The 14,921-nt window shown below is 46.3% G+C and overlaps 1 protein-coding gene across 2 annotated transcripts; it reads left to right on the top strand.

Moving 5' to 3' along the window:
- Positions 1 to 12,071: 12,071 nt before the first annotated feature.
- On the top strand, positions 12,072 to 14,720 carry LOC133900766 (receptor-like serine/threonine-protein kinase SD1-7). 2 transcript variants are annotated; one of them, XM_062341996.1, is made up of 6 exons: positions 12,072 to 12,296; positions 12,764 to 12,973; positions 13,160 to 13,400; positions 13,887 to 14,112; positions 14,195 to 14,348; positions 14,427 to 14,720. In XM_062341996.1, the coding sequence occupies exons 2-6, from the start codon at positions 12,782 to 12,784 to the stop codon at positions 14,589 to 14,591; spliced, it is 978 nt and encodes a 325-aa protein (XP_062197980.1). In that variant the 5' UTR covers positions 12,072 to 12,296; positions 12,764 to 12,781; the 3' UTR covers positions 14,592 to 14,720. The 2 variants fall into 2 exon arrangements, with proteins under 2 accessions (XP_062197980.1, XP_062197979.1); XM_062341995.1 differs by having other exon boundaries at positions 13,160 to 13,424.
- The last annotated feature ends 201 nt before the right edge of the window (positions 14,721 to 14,921 follow it).

Below are 14,921 nucleotides of genomic sequence, written 5' to 3'. Positions count from 1 at the left end.
TATGGTGGTCACTTTGAAAATGATTCGGCTATGTGAAATTAAATACGCCAACCAATTCTTCGGGTTTAGCTTGTCAAGCTTCATATTCTTGTGTCACTGTCTCTTTTTGAGTCTCTATGCGATTGTGAGCTCAACGTTCAACCTTCCGGAGCCCTTTGATATTTTTTAGCAAAAGAGTTCGTCTTGCCCTAGCAAATACGGCGAGAGTTTCTTCTAAGTAGGAGACTCAAGCTTAGAGATAAAGTTTGAGAGGAAGGAACACCACGAATATATTGATGATAGGAAAAATGGATCGATCTGGGGGGAGAATCACAGGTTTGCTGTGATTCGTGTTCTGTGTCCGTCGCCACCATTTTTTGTTCGCCTGTCTGTCCCTTTTTCGCCTGTTTTCCTTCAGATGACCATGTCCCCCTATTTAGAGGGTCATGTGTAGCTTGGCGTACAAGTTACAATAATGTACGAATATCTGGGACCCGACCGAATTACCGGGCCTTATCCCGGATAATTACTTTCTATCTTATCGGCGAGATAAATATCCACTGTGGTAACTATCGTGGTGCCTACCCCCTGGAGTGCGGCGAGCTGGTCGCCAATTGCGGCCCGGCGCCACACTGTCAGGGGTGTCAAGATAGCCTCCATTACGCCAGGGTATCAGAGTGGCGCCCATCAGCCTAGGCCTTTAATGCCGGTCACTTCTTGGCAGGCAAAGCACGAACGACGCTCCCCTTTCGGTAGATCTTCCTAGGGACTGCTGACTCAACCTGCTGCCTTCGGGAAGGTGGCCCGATCATACCGAGGCGGGGGCCTTGGGAGGCATGGATCTGGGAGGTGAACGCTTCAGGAAGCAGGACCCCGGAAGATCAGGGCTTCGGGAGGCTGAGGCTTCGGGGGATCGAGGCTTCGGGAGGCTGAGCCATCGAGAGGCCAAGCCGGTTAAACCAAGGGAAGGCTTCGTAGGTATGAAGAAGTACTGTGAAGGGACCTGATGACTTTAGAGGTCGAGCCTTTAGCTGAGGATCCGGAGATCAAGGCTCCGGGGGGACCTGGATAGTAATCTTCAACCATTATCCTCATGCTGGCTTATTTCCCCCCCAATAGTACCCCCTCATTCTTGGGCCCCGATGTTTCGGATGGGGGAGAGGATGCAGAGCAAAAATCAACCCCAGCCTGGTGTCGTATCAAGGATGCCTGATGGTGGTTCTCTGTCCTTCGAAGTCGCCAGAGTAGAGGTTTCGTGTAGGTTTGGAGAATCCCGTACGTTCGCCTGGCGGGACAAGACGTGCCACTGCTGCGTTCTGACTAGATAATGTGAGGGGTCGCTAGGGTCTTGTGCCCGCGATCCTGTCACACGCCGAAAGAGGTTTGGGTCATTAATGTACCGAGACATCCGCGTGAGAAAATGAGGCATTTCGTCGTGGAGTGCGCCACGTGTTGGAGGGAAACCGGATAGGGCCATGGCCCCCTCCCCTAGGAGTCTTAATGGGAGGACACAACGACGTTCCTCCAGCTTCATCTTCCGGACCTACGTGGCTGCGTGGCTTGGGTATAAAGCCGGGGTTACCCGGTTGGAGCCTCCACAGCCCATGAGCAAGTAGTTATCCTTGACTTGAGTATGGCATCGTCTTCCTCCTCATCCTCCTCGGAGACATCGATGATCTCGACGGTTCCTTCGGGAGCCGGGCTGTTTCGGTCATCGATAGAGGCATCGGAGGTGAAACAGCTTCCTCCCCTGCAGGGGAGGTGGTTGTCCGCTGCTCCGGCCTGACCTTTGGCTGGGAAGGGCGTGCTTGTCGAGACCATTGATATCTCCGATGACGACGAGGAGATCGACTGGGATATCCTGTTAAGGGAGAGTGAGCCAACGTCAATGGGGCCGACGGTGAAGCAAGAAGAGGCCGGGAAGGCGGGGGAGAGGGCCTCGCCGGTGACCTCCTCGGACTCCTCAGCATCCTCTGGCAGCTCGGGAGCCAGCTACAGTATCGGCTTCCGCAACAGCAGGCTGCAGATGAGGCGCATACGCTGTCTCATGCGTGGCCCCTGCAGGGACCCATAGGAGGTGAAAGCGGTCACCGGGATGGCGTACTTGGTGATGCCGTGATATACCCATGTCACGGCTGAGCTTAGTCACATTGTACTCTTTCTCCCTTGTTTTTCGTGGCAATTTCTGTACGGTTGTTTTAGTTTGTATCCCCTGGATGTACTGGTTATTTAATAATATAACGTGGGTCTTCGGGAACGGTCATGTCTCCCTCCGTATCGCAATGCGATAGGACCTTTCGAAGGGGTGGCCGCATGTGTGTGTGCTTTTGTGCCTCCAAACCATACTTCTTCGTCCCTTTTGAAGGCGATGGCTAGTTTTTCTGACGACCGGTGGATACTTAGGCTAACTGAGAAGAACCGGGTGGAGTAGTGGCGATCTCATCGTCTCTGGTTACTGCGTGCTCCTTCCTAATTTGTTCTAGATTTCCGACTCCGTGAAGTCTTCTGGAACCTTTGGAGATGAGCTCCGGAGGTGGTCCTTGACCCTTCGGGTTCCTTAGCAACTGCCCGGGTTGAAGGCGATGATGTGTCAGAGGAGCAGCTGAAGGCTTAGGCAAGAGAGGTGGTCCGCGACCCCCTCGGCCCTTAGCCGCTGCCTGGCTCTGGAGGAATTCTGTCCGGAGCCTGGCGACAGCGCGTTGGAGGTGAAGTCGAAGGCTGGGCGAAAGAGAGGGTCCGCGACCCCCTCGGCCCTTAGCCGCTGCCCGGCTCCAGAGGTATTCCGTCCGGAGCCTGGCGATGGTGCGTCGGAGGCGAAGCTGAAGGTCGGGCGGAAGAGAGGGTCCGCGACCCCCTCGGCCCTTAGCCACTGCAAGGCCTTGCTATCCCTGCAATGGATAGTCGGAAGTTCCACTACGTTTCCTGTGCCACGCAGCATGGGATTTTATTAAATGTTAGTATAACAAAAATGACTTATGAAATGTGTCTTAAAAGGAGATGGTAGGGTAACGATTTTACCTTTTACCATGCGTGTTTTGGAGTCACGCGGGTCATACCTTTCCCTGTAGGGAGGGGAATTTTTATACCCCTTTGATTGGCCTATTGTGCCTTTTTAGAGGCTAGTGGGTTTTGTACCCCTTCGGTACGGAGGCATTAGCCTTCAAGATGCCGAGGTACCTTTCCCGCTAGGTCTTTTCAGAATCTTTTGGCCTGGCGGAGTTTTCGAAGAAACATCTCCATCGCGGGGTTTTTTCGGAAGTCTCTTTGTGGTGCGGAGGTTTTTGTGAAAGCTCTCCGTCGTGCGAAGGTTTGGGAAAGGCTTTCCGTTTTTGCCGGAGGCCTATGAAAGATTTTTCGTTTTTATCGGAGGTTTTGTAAAGCTCTCTGTTTTTTCGAGAGGTTTTTAGTGAAGCTCTCCGTTTTTACCAGAGGTTTTGGTAAAGCTCTCCGTTTTTAGCGGAGGTTTTGGTAAGGTTCTCCCTTTTTACCAGAGGTTTGGTAAAGCTCTCCATTTTTACGAAATTTTTTTGGTGAAGCTCTCCGTTTTTACCGGAGGTTTTGGTAAAGCTCCCTGTTTTTTGTCGGAGGTTTGGTAAAGCTCTCCATTTTTACTAGAGGTTTTTGTGAAGCTCTCCATTTTTACCGGAGGTTTTTGGTGAAGCTCTCCGTTTTTACCAAAGGTTTTGGTAAAGCTCCCCATTTTTGTCAAAGGTTTGGTAAAGCTCTCCTTTTTACCAGAGGTTTTTGGTGAAGTTCTTCGTTTTTATCGAAGGTTTTGGTAAGGTTCCGTGGCATGTATTAATGCCGAAGACCCTACACACTATCGGACCTACACAATACCTTCCAGGAAACCTAGGCAGTCTTGCCTTTTAGGTGACCTAGGTATGCTACACCCGCGGTGTGTAGGCTTGACGTGCTCCCAAGGAAACGCCCGGGGTGTACCGCAACACTGTCCACCAAGGATGTACCCTGGCGCGTGACATTTATATGACCGAAGTTGTGCAATGCCTTCCAGGACACCCTGGGCATAATCTGCCTTGCAGGTGACCTAGGCATACGCGGCGCCCACGGTATATAAGCATGTCGTGCAGAGAGGATTCCTTGCGACAGCATTCCTCAGAGCACCGCATCCTCACATTAGGGCAGTCCCCTGATATGCTGCGTCCACACATTATCGAGGCTACACAATACCTTCTAGGAAACCTGGGCAGTCTTGCCCCCCAGGTGACCTAGGCATGCTACGCCCGCGGTGTGTGGGCTCCACTTCCGACCAGGGCAAAGCCTATCCTCTAGGAAACCTTTTTAGGTGACCTTGGGTTTAGGCAAGCAATACTTACTGGTGCATGAGCTTGTCATGCCTCCAGAGAAATCCCCTGAGGGCGACGCAACTACATTACCAAGGAAGTCCCTTGATAACCGGCATCTACACACTATCGAGGCTACACAATACCTTCCAGGAAACCTAGACAGTTTTGCCCCCCAGGTGACCTAGGCATGCTACGCTCGCGGTGTGTGGGCTCCACTTCTGACCAGGGCAAAGCCTACTCTCCGGGAAACCTTTTCAGGTGACCTTGAGTTTATGCAAGCGACGCTTACTAGTGCGTGGGCTTGTCACGCTTCCGGAGAAATACCCTGAGGGCGCCGCAACTACATTACCAAGGAAGTCCCTTGATAACCGGCATCTACACACTATTGAGGCTACACAATACCTTCTAGGAAACCTAGGCAGTCTTGCCTTCCAGGTGACCTAGGCATGCTACGCCCGTGGTGTATAGCCATGTCGTGCAACGAGGATTCCTTGCAATAGCATTACTCGGAGCACCGCAAATTCGCCACCGAGGACATTCCCCGGGGCGTGGCTTCCACACCCGAGGCTATGCAAATGACTTCCAGGGCACCCTGGGCAAAATCTGCTTTGCAGGTGACCTAGGCATGGGCAGCGCTCGCGGGTGTGGGCCTCGCTGTCTATCGAGACTACGCAATATCTTCCAGGAAATCTAGGCAGTCTTGCCTTCCAGTTGACCTAGGCATGCTACATCCGTGATACGTGGGCTTGTCACGCCACCCAAAGATGTTCTACGGGTGGCGCCGCAATACGGTCTATCAAGGAAATCCCTTGATACGTGGCAACTACACTTCCGAGGCCACACAATGCCTTCCAGGAAACCTGGGCAGACCCGCCCCCCCCAGGCGACCTAGGCACGATGTGTCTGCGGGAGTGCAGGGATTTTGCATGGTTATACTAGCTAAGTTTTGCAGTCTATTGTTGGCAACAAGAAGCTATTTGTAGCATGAAATATAGCTAGGTTAAACGACTGCTCATGCTAAATGAGAATGTAACTTAAGTTCTACTGCATCTACTTAGTAGCTATCTATTACACAAAGACTTATAACAATATAGTTGGAAGCCCCCAACAGACTCTAACCTTACCACATGAAAGACGGATCACTAGGTAAACTATTGGGTAGTTAACAGTGAGTGTACCTTTGTAGGAATAAGGCCTCTATTGTGAGGCTTGGCAGCCTCGAAGCCTGTGGCTAGGCTTGGAGAGGCGGAGCTAGACCTCCTCCACCTTTAGCCGTTGCCTGGCTCCGGAGGTAATCCGTCCGGAGCCTGGCAGCGGCACGTGGGAGGCGTGGTCGAAGGCTAGTCGGGAGAGGCGGTCCTCGACCGCCTTGGCCCCCAGACGTTGCCTGGCTCCAGAGGTACTTCGTCCAGAGCCTGGTGATGGCGTGTCTTCGACTCAGTTCTCGTTGCTGGGTATGGTACCATTGATAGTAGGGTTGGTGGTGATGGTGCAAGGTTGAGGGGCTGGGAATTTGCCTGGGAGTTTGCCCTAGGCCCCCGAACTCTGCGTTGTCCTTCACCGGCTCCTTTTGCGTCCAGGTATTCGGCTTGCCTTCTGAGGTATTCCTCTCGGAAGGTAATGAGGGTGCGACAGTCGTTGGTGTTGTGGCTGCGCCCTGGTCCGTGCAGGATGCACCCATATGTCACCAGGGGCACCGAAGCTTGGAGTTGTCGTTGGGGTCGGTGCCGAAGGCGGTTTGCCTCGGAGCTTGTGGTTTCCCCAGGGTTTCCTTCCCCCTTGGGAGACCATCGAGGCCGCCCGGTGAACCGATTTTTGGAGCCAAAGTGGTTCTGACTATGCCTCCTCGGACGAGACGGGCTTGGAGTTCCTTGCATGCGGTTGGCGTTGCGAGGGCGGCATCGGAGGCGCTGGCAGGATCTGCGCCTCCTGGAGCCCTCTGTCTCCTTGGAACCCTTTCTTGCCTGAGGAGCCCAAGGAGGGCGCTGGGTGGACAAACTTTTTGAAGATGTTGGCTCGCTCGGGGTATTCCAAGTGTGGTCCAAGGGGATACACGGGGACCAAGCCCAGTTGAGAGCATTCCTGGGTTGGACCGCCCAGAACCATTGGAAGGAGGCCTGCTTGGCTGTGGCTTCGGTCGCGTCCTCTCCTGAGGCGGTGAGGTCTTTATTGTGTAGGGGCTGGAAGGCATCTGTGCCGTCTGGAGTTCCTGTACCGACCCAGGGTTCTGGGTGGGCCAAGGTCGGAGGAACGTCATCCCACACGGTAGCGGGGCTGGAGCCTGCATACGATGCATATGGCTGAGACAACCATGCATATGGTTGCATGCTTGCAACAGTGGGTATGACAGCTTTAGCCAATTCTCTGGTGGTTTTGCTGGTGGATTCCTACCTCTCTTAGCACTTCTGTGTTCGAATCCCCACAGTCGGTGCGCTGTTAGAGCAAGAGTTCATCTGGCCCCAGCAAATACGGTGAGAGTTTCTTCTAAGGAGTAGACTCAAGCTTGGAGACGAAGTTTGAGAGGAAGAACACCACGAATATATTGATGATAGGAAAAATGGATCGATCTGGGAGGGGGGGAGGGATCACATGTTTGTTGCGATTCGTGTTCTGTGTCCGTTGCCACCATTTTTTGTTCGCCTGTCTGTCCCTTTTTCGCCTGTTTTCCTCCAGACGACCATGGCCCCCCTATTTATAGGGTCATGTGTAGCTTGGCGTACAAGTTATCATAATGTACGAATATCTGGAACCCGACCGAATTACCAGGCCTTATCCCGGATAACTATTTTCTATCCTTTCGGGAAGATAAATATCCAATGTGGTAACTATCATGGTGCCTGCCCCCTGGAGTGCGGCGAGCCGATTGCCAATTGCGGCCTGGCGCCGCACTGTCAGGGGTGTCAAGATAGCCTCCATTATGCCAGGGTGTCAGAGTGGCGCCCATCAGCCTAGGTCTTTAATGCCGGTCACTTCTTGGCAGGCAAAGCACGACCAGCGCTCCTCTTTCGGTAGATCTTCCCAGGGACTGCTGACTCACCCTACTGTCTTCGGGGAGGTGGACTGATCGTCCCGAGGAGGGGGCCTCGGGAGGCATGGATCCGGGAGGTGAACGCTTGGGGAAGCAGGACTCTGGAAGACTGGGGCTTCGAGAGGCCGAGCCACTTGAGCCAAGGGAAGGCTTCGTAGGTACAAAGAGGTACCGTGAAGGGACCTGATGACTTCGGAGGTCGAGCCTTTAGCTGAGAATCCGGAGATCAAGGCTTCGGGGGGACCTGGATAGTAATCTTCAACCATTATCCTCAGGTTGGCATATTTTTCCCCCAACAATATTTCTATCCCCGCAAATATTTTGTGGTATACATGTAAAAGCTCATTAGGATTGCATATTCATACATTGCACAATATTTTATCCTTGATGTTTGCATTGCCATAGGGGAGAGCATAATGCACAAAGATGAGAATATGCATTAATATGCTTCAAAGGAGAGAAATAAGAAAATTTGCAACAAACCTCAAAGAAAAATGAAAATGTGCATTCATCAAGGGGAGCACTTGTTTTTTAGTTTTTGGACTTTTCTAGCTCTTTTGAGGTTATGGTTTGTCTTTGCTTCTCTTCGGCCTTTTGCAATCCTTCTTATACCAAGTATTGTGTTTTTGCTCTTTCTCGAGTTTTTGGTCACTTGGATGTGCTTCACTTCTTTAAACAAAAATCTTTGTGCTTTGAGGGTTGTCAATGCACTCATCAAGGGGGAGATTGAGAAACCAAGTTGAAATATGCCTTGGATTATTTGTGATGAGTGATTGACAAGGTTGTCTGAGTTGATTTGATGATTTTACCTCAGAGCCAGAGTTTCTATCTTTGATCTAATGATTCGGCACTAAAAAGAATGGCTTCACCGGATGGTTCGGTACTGGACACTAAAAAGCCAAAGAATGAAGTAAAAACTTATGACTTTCGGTAAAAAGCTCATTAGATAGTCCGGTGCTCTGAAGATGTGAACACCGGACTATTTCTTGCAGAGAAGAAATTTTTCGAAGGAAAATGGAGCTTTGAACATTGGATGGTCCGTTGTTGGGTTGTGAACGCCGGAGCCTTTCATCGGACCTTATTTTCAGTGAAGTAAAAACTATTGACTTTTGATAAAATGCTCACAAGATGGTCTGGTGTTAAGGAAATGAGAATACTGGAGCATTTTCTAGGAAAAGTAAACAACTATTGACTTTTGGTAAAATGAGCCTGAACTTGGTAAAAAGTGTTCTCAATTTTTCTGGATAAGCTTTGAACTGTGCATTTAGGTTTTGACTCATCTATAATGAATTTGGAGATGGTTGGAGAAACATATTTGCTTGTCTCATGGTGTGCAGGTGATGGATGCAAGTTAGCGGCCGACGACAGGTGATCGGGGCTAAGCGAAGTGCTTGGTGCCGGACGATCAAAGAGGTCAGGCGGAGTTAAGGATGATTCTAGTGGTACACGTGAAGGTCAAGCAAGGCATGAGATGAAGGTTGATGAAGACGACGTGTTGACAAAGTCAAGCGAAGGGAATACCGGTGCAAGTGACAAGGCGGCCCCAGGGATCGGAAGCGGAAGACTTACCGGCGATCAAGATCGCAAGAAGGACACGTGTCAATATCACAACACTTGCTTGAGGTGAAACAAGTGGTAACTAGTTACACTTTGAGAAGTGTGCTAGGGTTTCACGGTTTGGTCTTAAAACCGTGGGAGGACTGGAGGTCCACATGGCATCATCGTGAAGCTTGCGTCGAGGCAAAGCTAAGTCGTGAGAACGCCGCGGTCCTCTGATGAATGGAGAAAAAATGGACCAAAATACCCTCGGTGGTAGGTAGGAGTGTACTACAAGAGAGGGGTATTTTGGAAAAAAGCTAGGAAATTTAGGGGTCAAGTTTTCTAGGACTATAAATAGAGGAGAAGGGCTATGGGAGGACTTCCAGCCATTTGAGAGAGCCTAGTGATAGATTTTGAGGAGAGAAGAGGATAGGCTTAGCCTTGTAATAGGTTAAGTTTTTGTGAGGGAAAAAGCTTGTAATCCGTCTAAAATAGTGCTGATCTCTTTGAGTAATGAAGTTTATATTTTTGCATATGCTTGAGTATCCCTCCTTCTTATTTCCTTCTATTGGTTCCCTTGCAAGTTTTCAAGTTCTCGATGTTTTGTTATTGGTTTTCGTTTTTCCTTTTGGGTTGAAATTTTAACACATTGAGAGGTTGTTCTTCTTGATGCTAGAGGTATAAAATTCATATGCACATGCATATGTGATGGGGTCTTGAATTCTCTTGCCTCTAGACCATCATCTTGGAGAGTTTACTTGCCCGGTGATCTTGTCTTTGTTTTGTTCATCTTTAAAGTTGTGAGCTTTTGGACACAATGACACATGGAATGGTCTTGAATGAAATATATGGTTCATATTCCATCCGTAGAGTCATATTACCTTAAAACTTTCTATCTTGCTTTGTCTCTCTGAGTATTTTGCTTCTGCTCAAGGTTTGAGGTATGTTAGGTGATCCAAATAGGAGAAGGTCATGTATATCACAAGAAATTGTTGAGGCGCCTATTCACCCCTTCTAGTCGCTACTCTCGATCCAATAGTCCGCTTAAGGAACCACTTGTGAACATCGGTTTCCACATGCTGTTCCTTAAGTGAACCGCCTGTGGAAATCTGTTTTCATATGCGGTTCCTTAAGTGAACCGTCTGTGGTAATATATTTTCACAGACGGTCTTTTTTGCCTACGTGGAAATCGTCTATTTCCACAGACCTTGAGTCATAGGTAGGTGGGCTAAACGCATGTAAAAATAGGTTACCACCCGCCTTTGAAAATAATTTTTGTAGTAGTGCCACCGTCGCCGTCGAGCCGAGGGGCAGTCCCTTGCTTTGCATTATGAAGTTGATGTTGGTTGCCTTAGCGGTGTGTTGCTTGCCATGGTTTTTTCAACCTTGGACAAGCTCGTGAGACATCTTATCTTTGCTTCTATTCTTATCTCTCAAGCTCTACATTATGAAGTTGATGTTGGTTGCCTTAGCGGTTTGTTGCTTGCCATGGTTATTATATTGAATTTTTGGTGTATCAATTGAAGGGTTTGTTCTTCGTTTGGCCGTGTCGTGTGCATGCCATATAGCAGGCTATATTTATTTATTACGGCTCTATTCTATTGGGCATTTTGCCTCTAGCCTAGGGTGCTCTTTTTGAGGGTTCCTCACAAAGCCGGTGTGCCAGAGTTCGTTATATGTATCATTTTTTTTCTCATTTTCTCTTTCCTTTCTAATATAAAATTAATAGTCCTCCTACCAATTTGTTTCAATAAATAAATGTATTTGAAAATCTCAAGAAGTTTTCGAGAGGTGCAGTGCCTCTAGCGAGCCTCCCCTACCTAAGGGTGAAAACGGAGATAACGATAAAAAAACTGCTCGAAAATTGCTAGTTTCATTTCCTAAACCATTGTTTAAAAAAAATCAGTAACAATAAGGCCGGAAATGAAAACAAAAGTAGAATTGTTGGAATATAGGAATGAGACTGACAGAATGGAAACATAACATATCGGTTGAGAATCGATAATTCAGGTTGGAAATATTGAACCATAGAACCATTCCATATCTTCGGGTGTTAGACTAACCATTACTATTGACTACATAACATGAGTATGCAACACAACTTACAATATATTCATTAAACATAACAATATGTTCTCCATATAATCACACATAGCATGTGATTACACATGGTCTTAGTGGGCCGGCAAACTAGCATATGGGCCCTGAACCTCAAAATTTTGACGGAAAAAGGGGAAAGTTTCCGAGTAAATGTGGTATACCGACAATTCGATTGAAAATATGCTCTCCAATTTCCATTATTTTCGATTGAATAACAAGTAGCTGTTGATGAAGAATGGATGCAATTTATGGATTTGTATCCTAGACTTAATTGTTTGTCACAACTTATCTAAGAACATTGGACAATCCAAATAAATAATAAGTCTTGAGGGTATTTATAGATGAAGTGGTCGTATGCGCATTTGAACAATAATGTTTCATGGTAGTGGTTGAAGCTACCATCTTCATAAAGTCAAATTCTAGTGGAACTAATTAATTGCCAACTTGCTTTGAAGAATTTTGAAGAAGTCGGTTTATTATGCAGTTACGTTATGATTGTTTGTGATATAAGGAGCTAACGCAGGGCTTTCACAAGTGTTACATTACTCATCCGTTTGAGGGGAGGAAATTGTAATTTCGACGTTCAAGATCTTCCTCGGTGAGCTTGTGAGTCTCTTATTTGTGTGAAACCTGGAACCAAATCCTCCTCTGATCCTTTGGTAAAAACTGTTGCTGCTGCTTCTTGAACAAATGATACTTAGGGCATGTACGGTGGACTTCCACAAATTGCCACTCATCTTTGACAGACCATGCGTAAGACATGGTTAACAATTTGTTCGTCATATCAAATGTATGAGTTCATGACATGTGAGGCATATAGCTCAATAATTGTGGCAAACCATAGTTGTGACGGAGAACCAAACACTCTCTAAGAAACTGTGGTGCATCTAACTTTTGACATGTTAATGTTTAGCAACTAACCAAACATGCCCTCTCAGTAGCGAAAGATGCTTTACACGGATAGAGAACCGGTCAAGCACAATTGACATGGAAGAGAGTGCTTTCCTCTAATGCATGGAGTGTAGGAGTGGTTTATTGGAGCCATGCCAACTGTTTCGACCAATATAATGTATCGAGCAGGCCCGGGGGCCTTGCCCGGTCTTCCCTCTTCATTCAACTAAAGCATAATATCCATCCAACCCCCGGGCCGAGTTGACACAGGCAACTCTTCTGTCTTCTTCTCGCATGAGTTTTTGGTTCTTTTCCTCCCAAGAGCGTGCTTTCCTCTAAGAGACCAATGCTTTCCCAGACAGTTTTCTGATAGCAGCTAAGCTTTCATGCACCATTTTCTCTGGTAATATCGCATAAAAAGGGGAGAGAAGCAGAAATTAAGCTGCACGCAGGTAATACACATAATCTGTTGTCGCTCTTGCATTTGTAAACATCGCTAGCAGCGTCGTTTCTCTTTCTGTTGTTCTTTCCAAGTAGACCTTTGCTAGTAGCATTCTTCGTGCCATCAGCACCACAGATTAAGGCTTTGGCAAGGCGGCGGGCCTTGGTGGAATTAGTGACTGTTTGTTTGAATTTTTGCTTCTAACTTTTCTAAAAAGGTATAGTTTTGGATTTTAACTATTGAATTTTACAATAATTTTTAGCTTTCTAGCATACTACTTCTCAGAAAAGCTATTCTTAGCTAGTTTCTAGTTCATTTTCTCAGAAACAATTTTCTGACTTCTCCAGAAATAACTTTTCAGCAAACCCGTTTGTTTGGGTTTCTAACTTCTGAGCTTCTGACTTTTGAACTTCTCACAGAAGCAGAAACCAGAATCAGGCTGAAACAAATAAACCCTTAACGTTTCTGCACCTGCAGTTTCTCAATCACCATACGATGGGCAATAAAAGAAGCAAGCATAGTTCGAGAATGATGGCACAATTTACAGATTTTGGAGTATTGGAGAAGATGCTACAAGATCCATGTGCGACCCCGATGTGCCTGCCCTTGGATTTTCTGAAAGCTATCACGCTTGATTTTTCCGAGGAGAGACAACTCGGAGGAGGCGGCTTCGGTGTGGTTTACAAGGTGTGCCTATTTCTTTCTTTCTTTCTTTCACCCTTCATTTTGCAGACGCTAGCAATAGTAGTAAATGATTCCTATAAAAAAGAGTAAATAATAGTAAATGGTTCCTGTAAAAGAAAAAAGAGAAGAAAAAGAGAAGAAAATTAAACGACGAGAGGCTACTGGTACTGAAAATATGAGCCTAAACAGGGTGTTTTCGAAAGTGGGAAGGCGATTGCTGTGAAGAGGCTTCGAGAAATGTACATAGGACATGACCAATTCGAGAATGAAGTTACTTATCTTATCGAGTTGAAGCACCAAAACATAATTCAGCTCAAAGGCTACTGTGCTGAATCACGGTGGGAAGCCAGCAAAGTAAGGGATCAAAAAGGGAAATATGTCATGACGCAGAAAGGAGAACGGCTACTCTGCTTCGAGTACCTGCATAACGGTAGCCTTGATAAGTATCTTTCCGGTATGACAGCATAGCTGATTTCTACTTTTGGCTTCCATTCGAATTTGCGTTAACATAGCATAAATAAAGAGTAAATTTCACATGACAACAATTTATTTGTCTTCATTCCTCAGAAAAAAAAAAAGAAAATATTTGTCTTGATTGTCATGAACCTACTACAACGTTTCTACCTGTTTTTGGAATAACTATGAATTAACTGCACAAACTAGTAAGTTTGCCGGGTTTAATGATTGTTGGTCTGCGATACAATGGCCAATAGTTTCTATAGCCATATCAAATTGGGTCCACAAGTTCTATTGTGTTCATGATAATTAGTTAAAAATAGCTACCTGAAGGTATTTGAAATATACTCTAGTATAAACTTTCTATGTTTGCCAACTTTCCCATTAGATAGCATTGCTGCAGTAACACAGCCATAGGTTGGATGATCTCACACATCTGTCCATTTGTCTATTCCTACAGATGAATCTAGTGGTCTCGAGTGGCACATGAGATACGAGATGATCAGGGGAATTTGCTGTGGTTTGCATTACCTTCACGAGGATTGCAATATTGTTCATTTGGACCTTAAACCCGAGAATATATTGCTTGATGACAATATGATACCAAAAATTGCAGATTTTGGTATGTCGAGACTGTTTGGCGAACGACAAACTCGAATTTTCACTGAAGCTCCTGCGGGGACACCGTAAGCTCATTCTATTAAGGCTGACATATTCTTTTTAATCTAATTATAAATATGATGGTGTTTGACCCTTGTTATAATGTAGGGGATACATGGCACCAGAATACTTAATAGATGGATTGATATCAAAGAAAGCAGATATGTTCAGTTTGGGCATTATAATCATAAAGCTAATGACGGGATCTAGGGACTACCCCCAAAGAAATGATGAAGCATCTTTGGACCAATTTGTTCAAAATGTAAGATGAACCAATACAGTCTTTGCATGTTTTTTCTTTTTTTTTTAATGTGGTACGATTAATGTGGTAAAATTTTAGGTGGTTGGAAATTGGAGTAACAGGATGAAAAACATACCAAGGTACATACCCTTGAAAGTATACACTCATCAAGTTTACACATGCATCATGACAGGACTAAGATGTGTCAATCATGACTCGAACAAAAGGCCTACTGTGTCGGACGTAATTGAAGAGCTATCTTAGAGTACCCCAAAATTAGTTAGGATTCACATCTAGTAGTAAATTGTAATTTCTTTTGATTTTTTCTCGAACAAGTTGTTTTGATTTTCAATTGTAAGTACCCAAATTATCCACAGTTGCACGGCGAGATATGGAAGTATAATATATATAGATCTTTCAGACCTCTACTTGTGAGAATTTATAGAATGTTTTCTTATTACGCATTATTATTGTTGAAAATTTTCTAGTCTTGACGTGAAGTGAGCGCACCTTCAATCTCACATTTGTCTATATCGATTACAGAACGTTAGTTTTTCTCTTTTTTATAGTGTTACCAAAATCCATATATAAATG

Source organism: Phragmites australis, chromosome 19 (assembly GCF_958298935.1).
Source record: "Phragmites australis chromosome 19, lpPhrAust1.1, whole genome shotgun sequence".
NCBI classification, from domain to species: Eukaryota; Viridiplantae; Streptophyta; class Magnoliopsida; order Poales; family Poaceae; genus Phragmites; species Phragmites australis.
The sequence above is the reverse complement of the archived record's forward strand: the minus strand, read 5'-3'. Positions and strand labels throughout refer to the sequence as shown.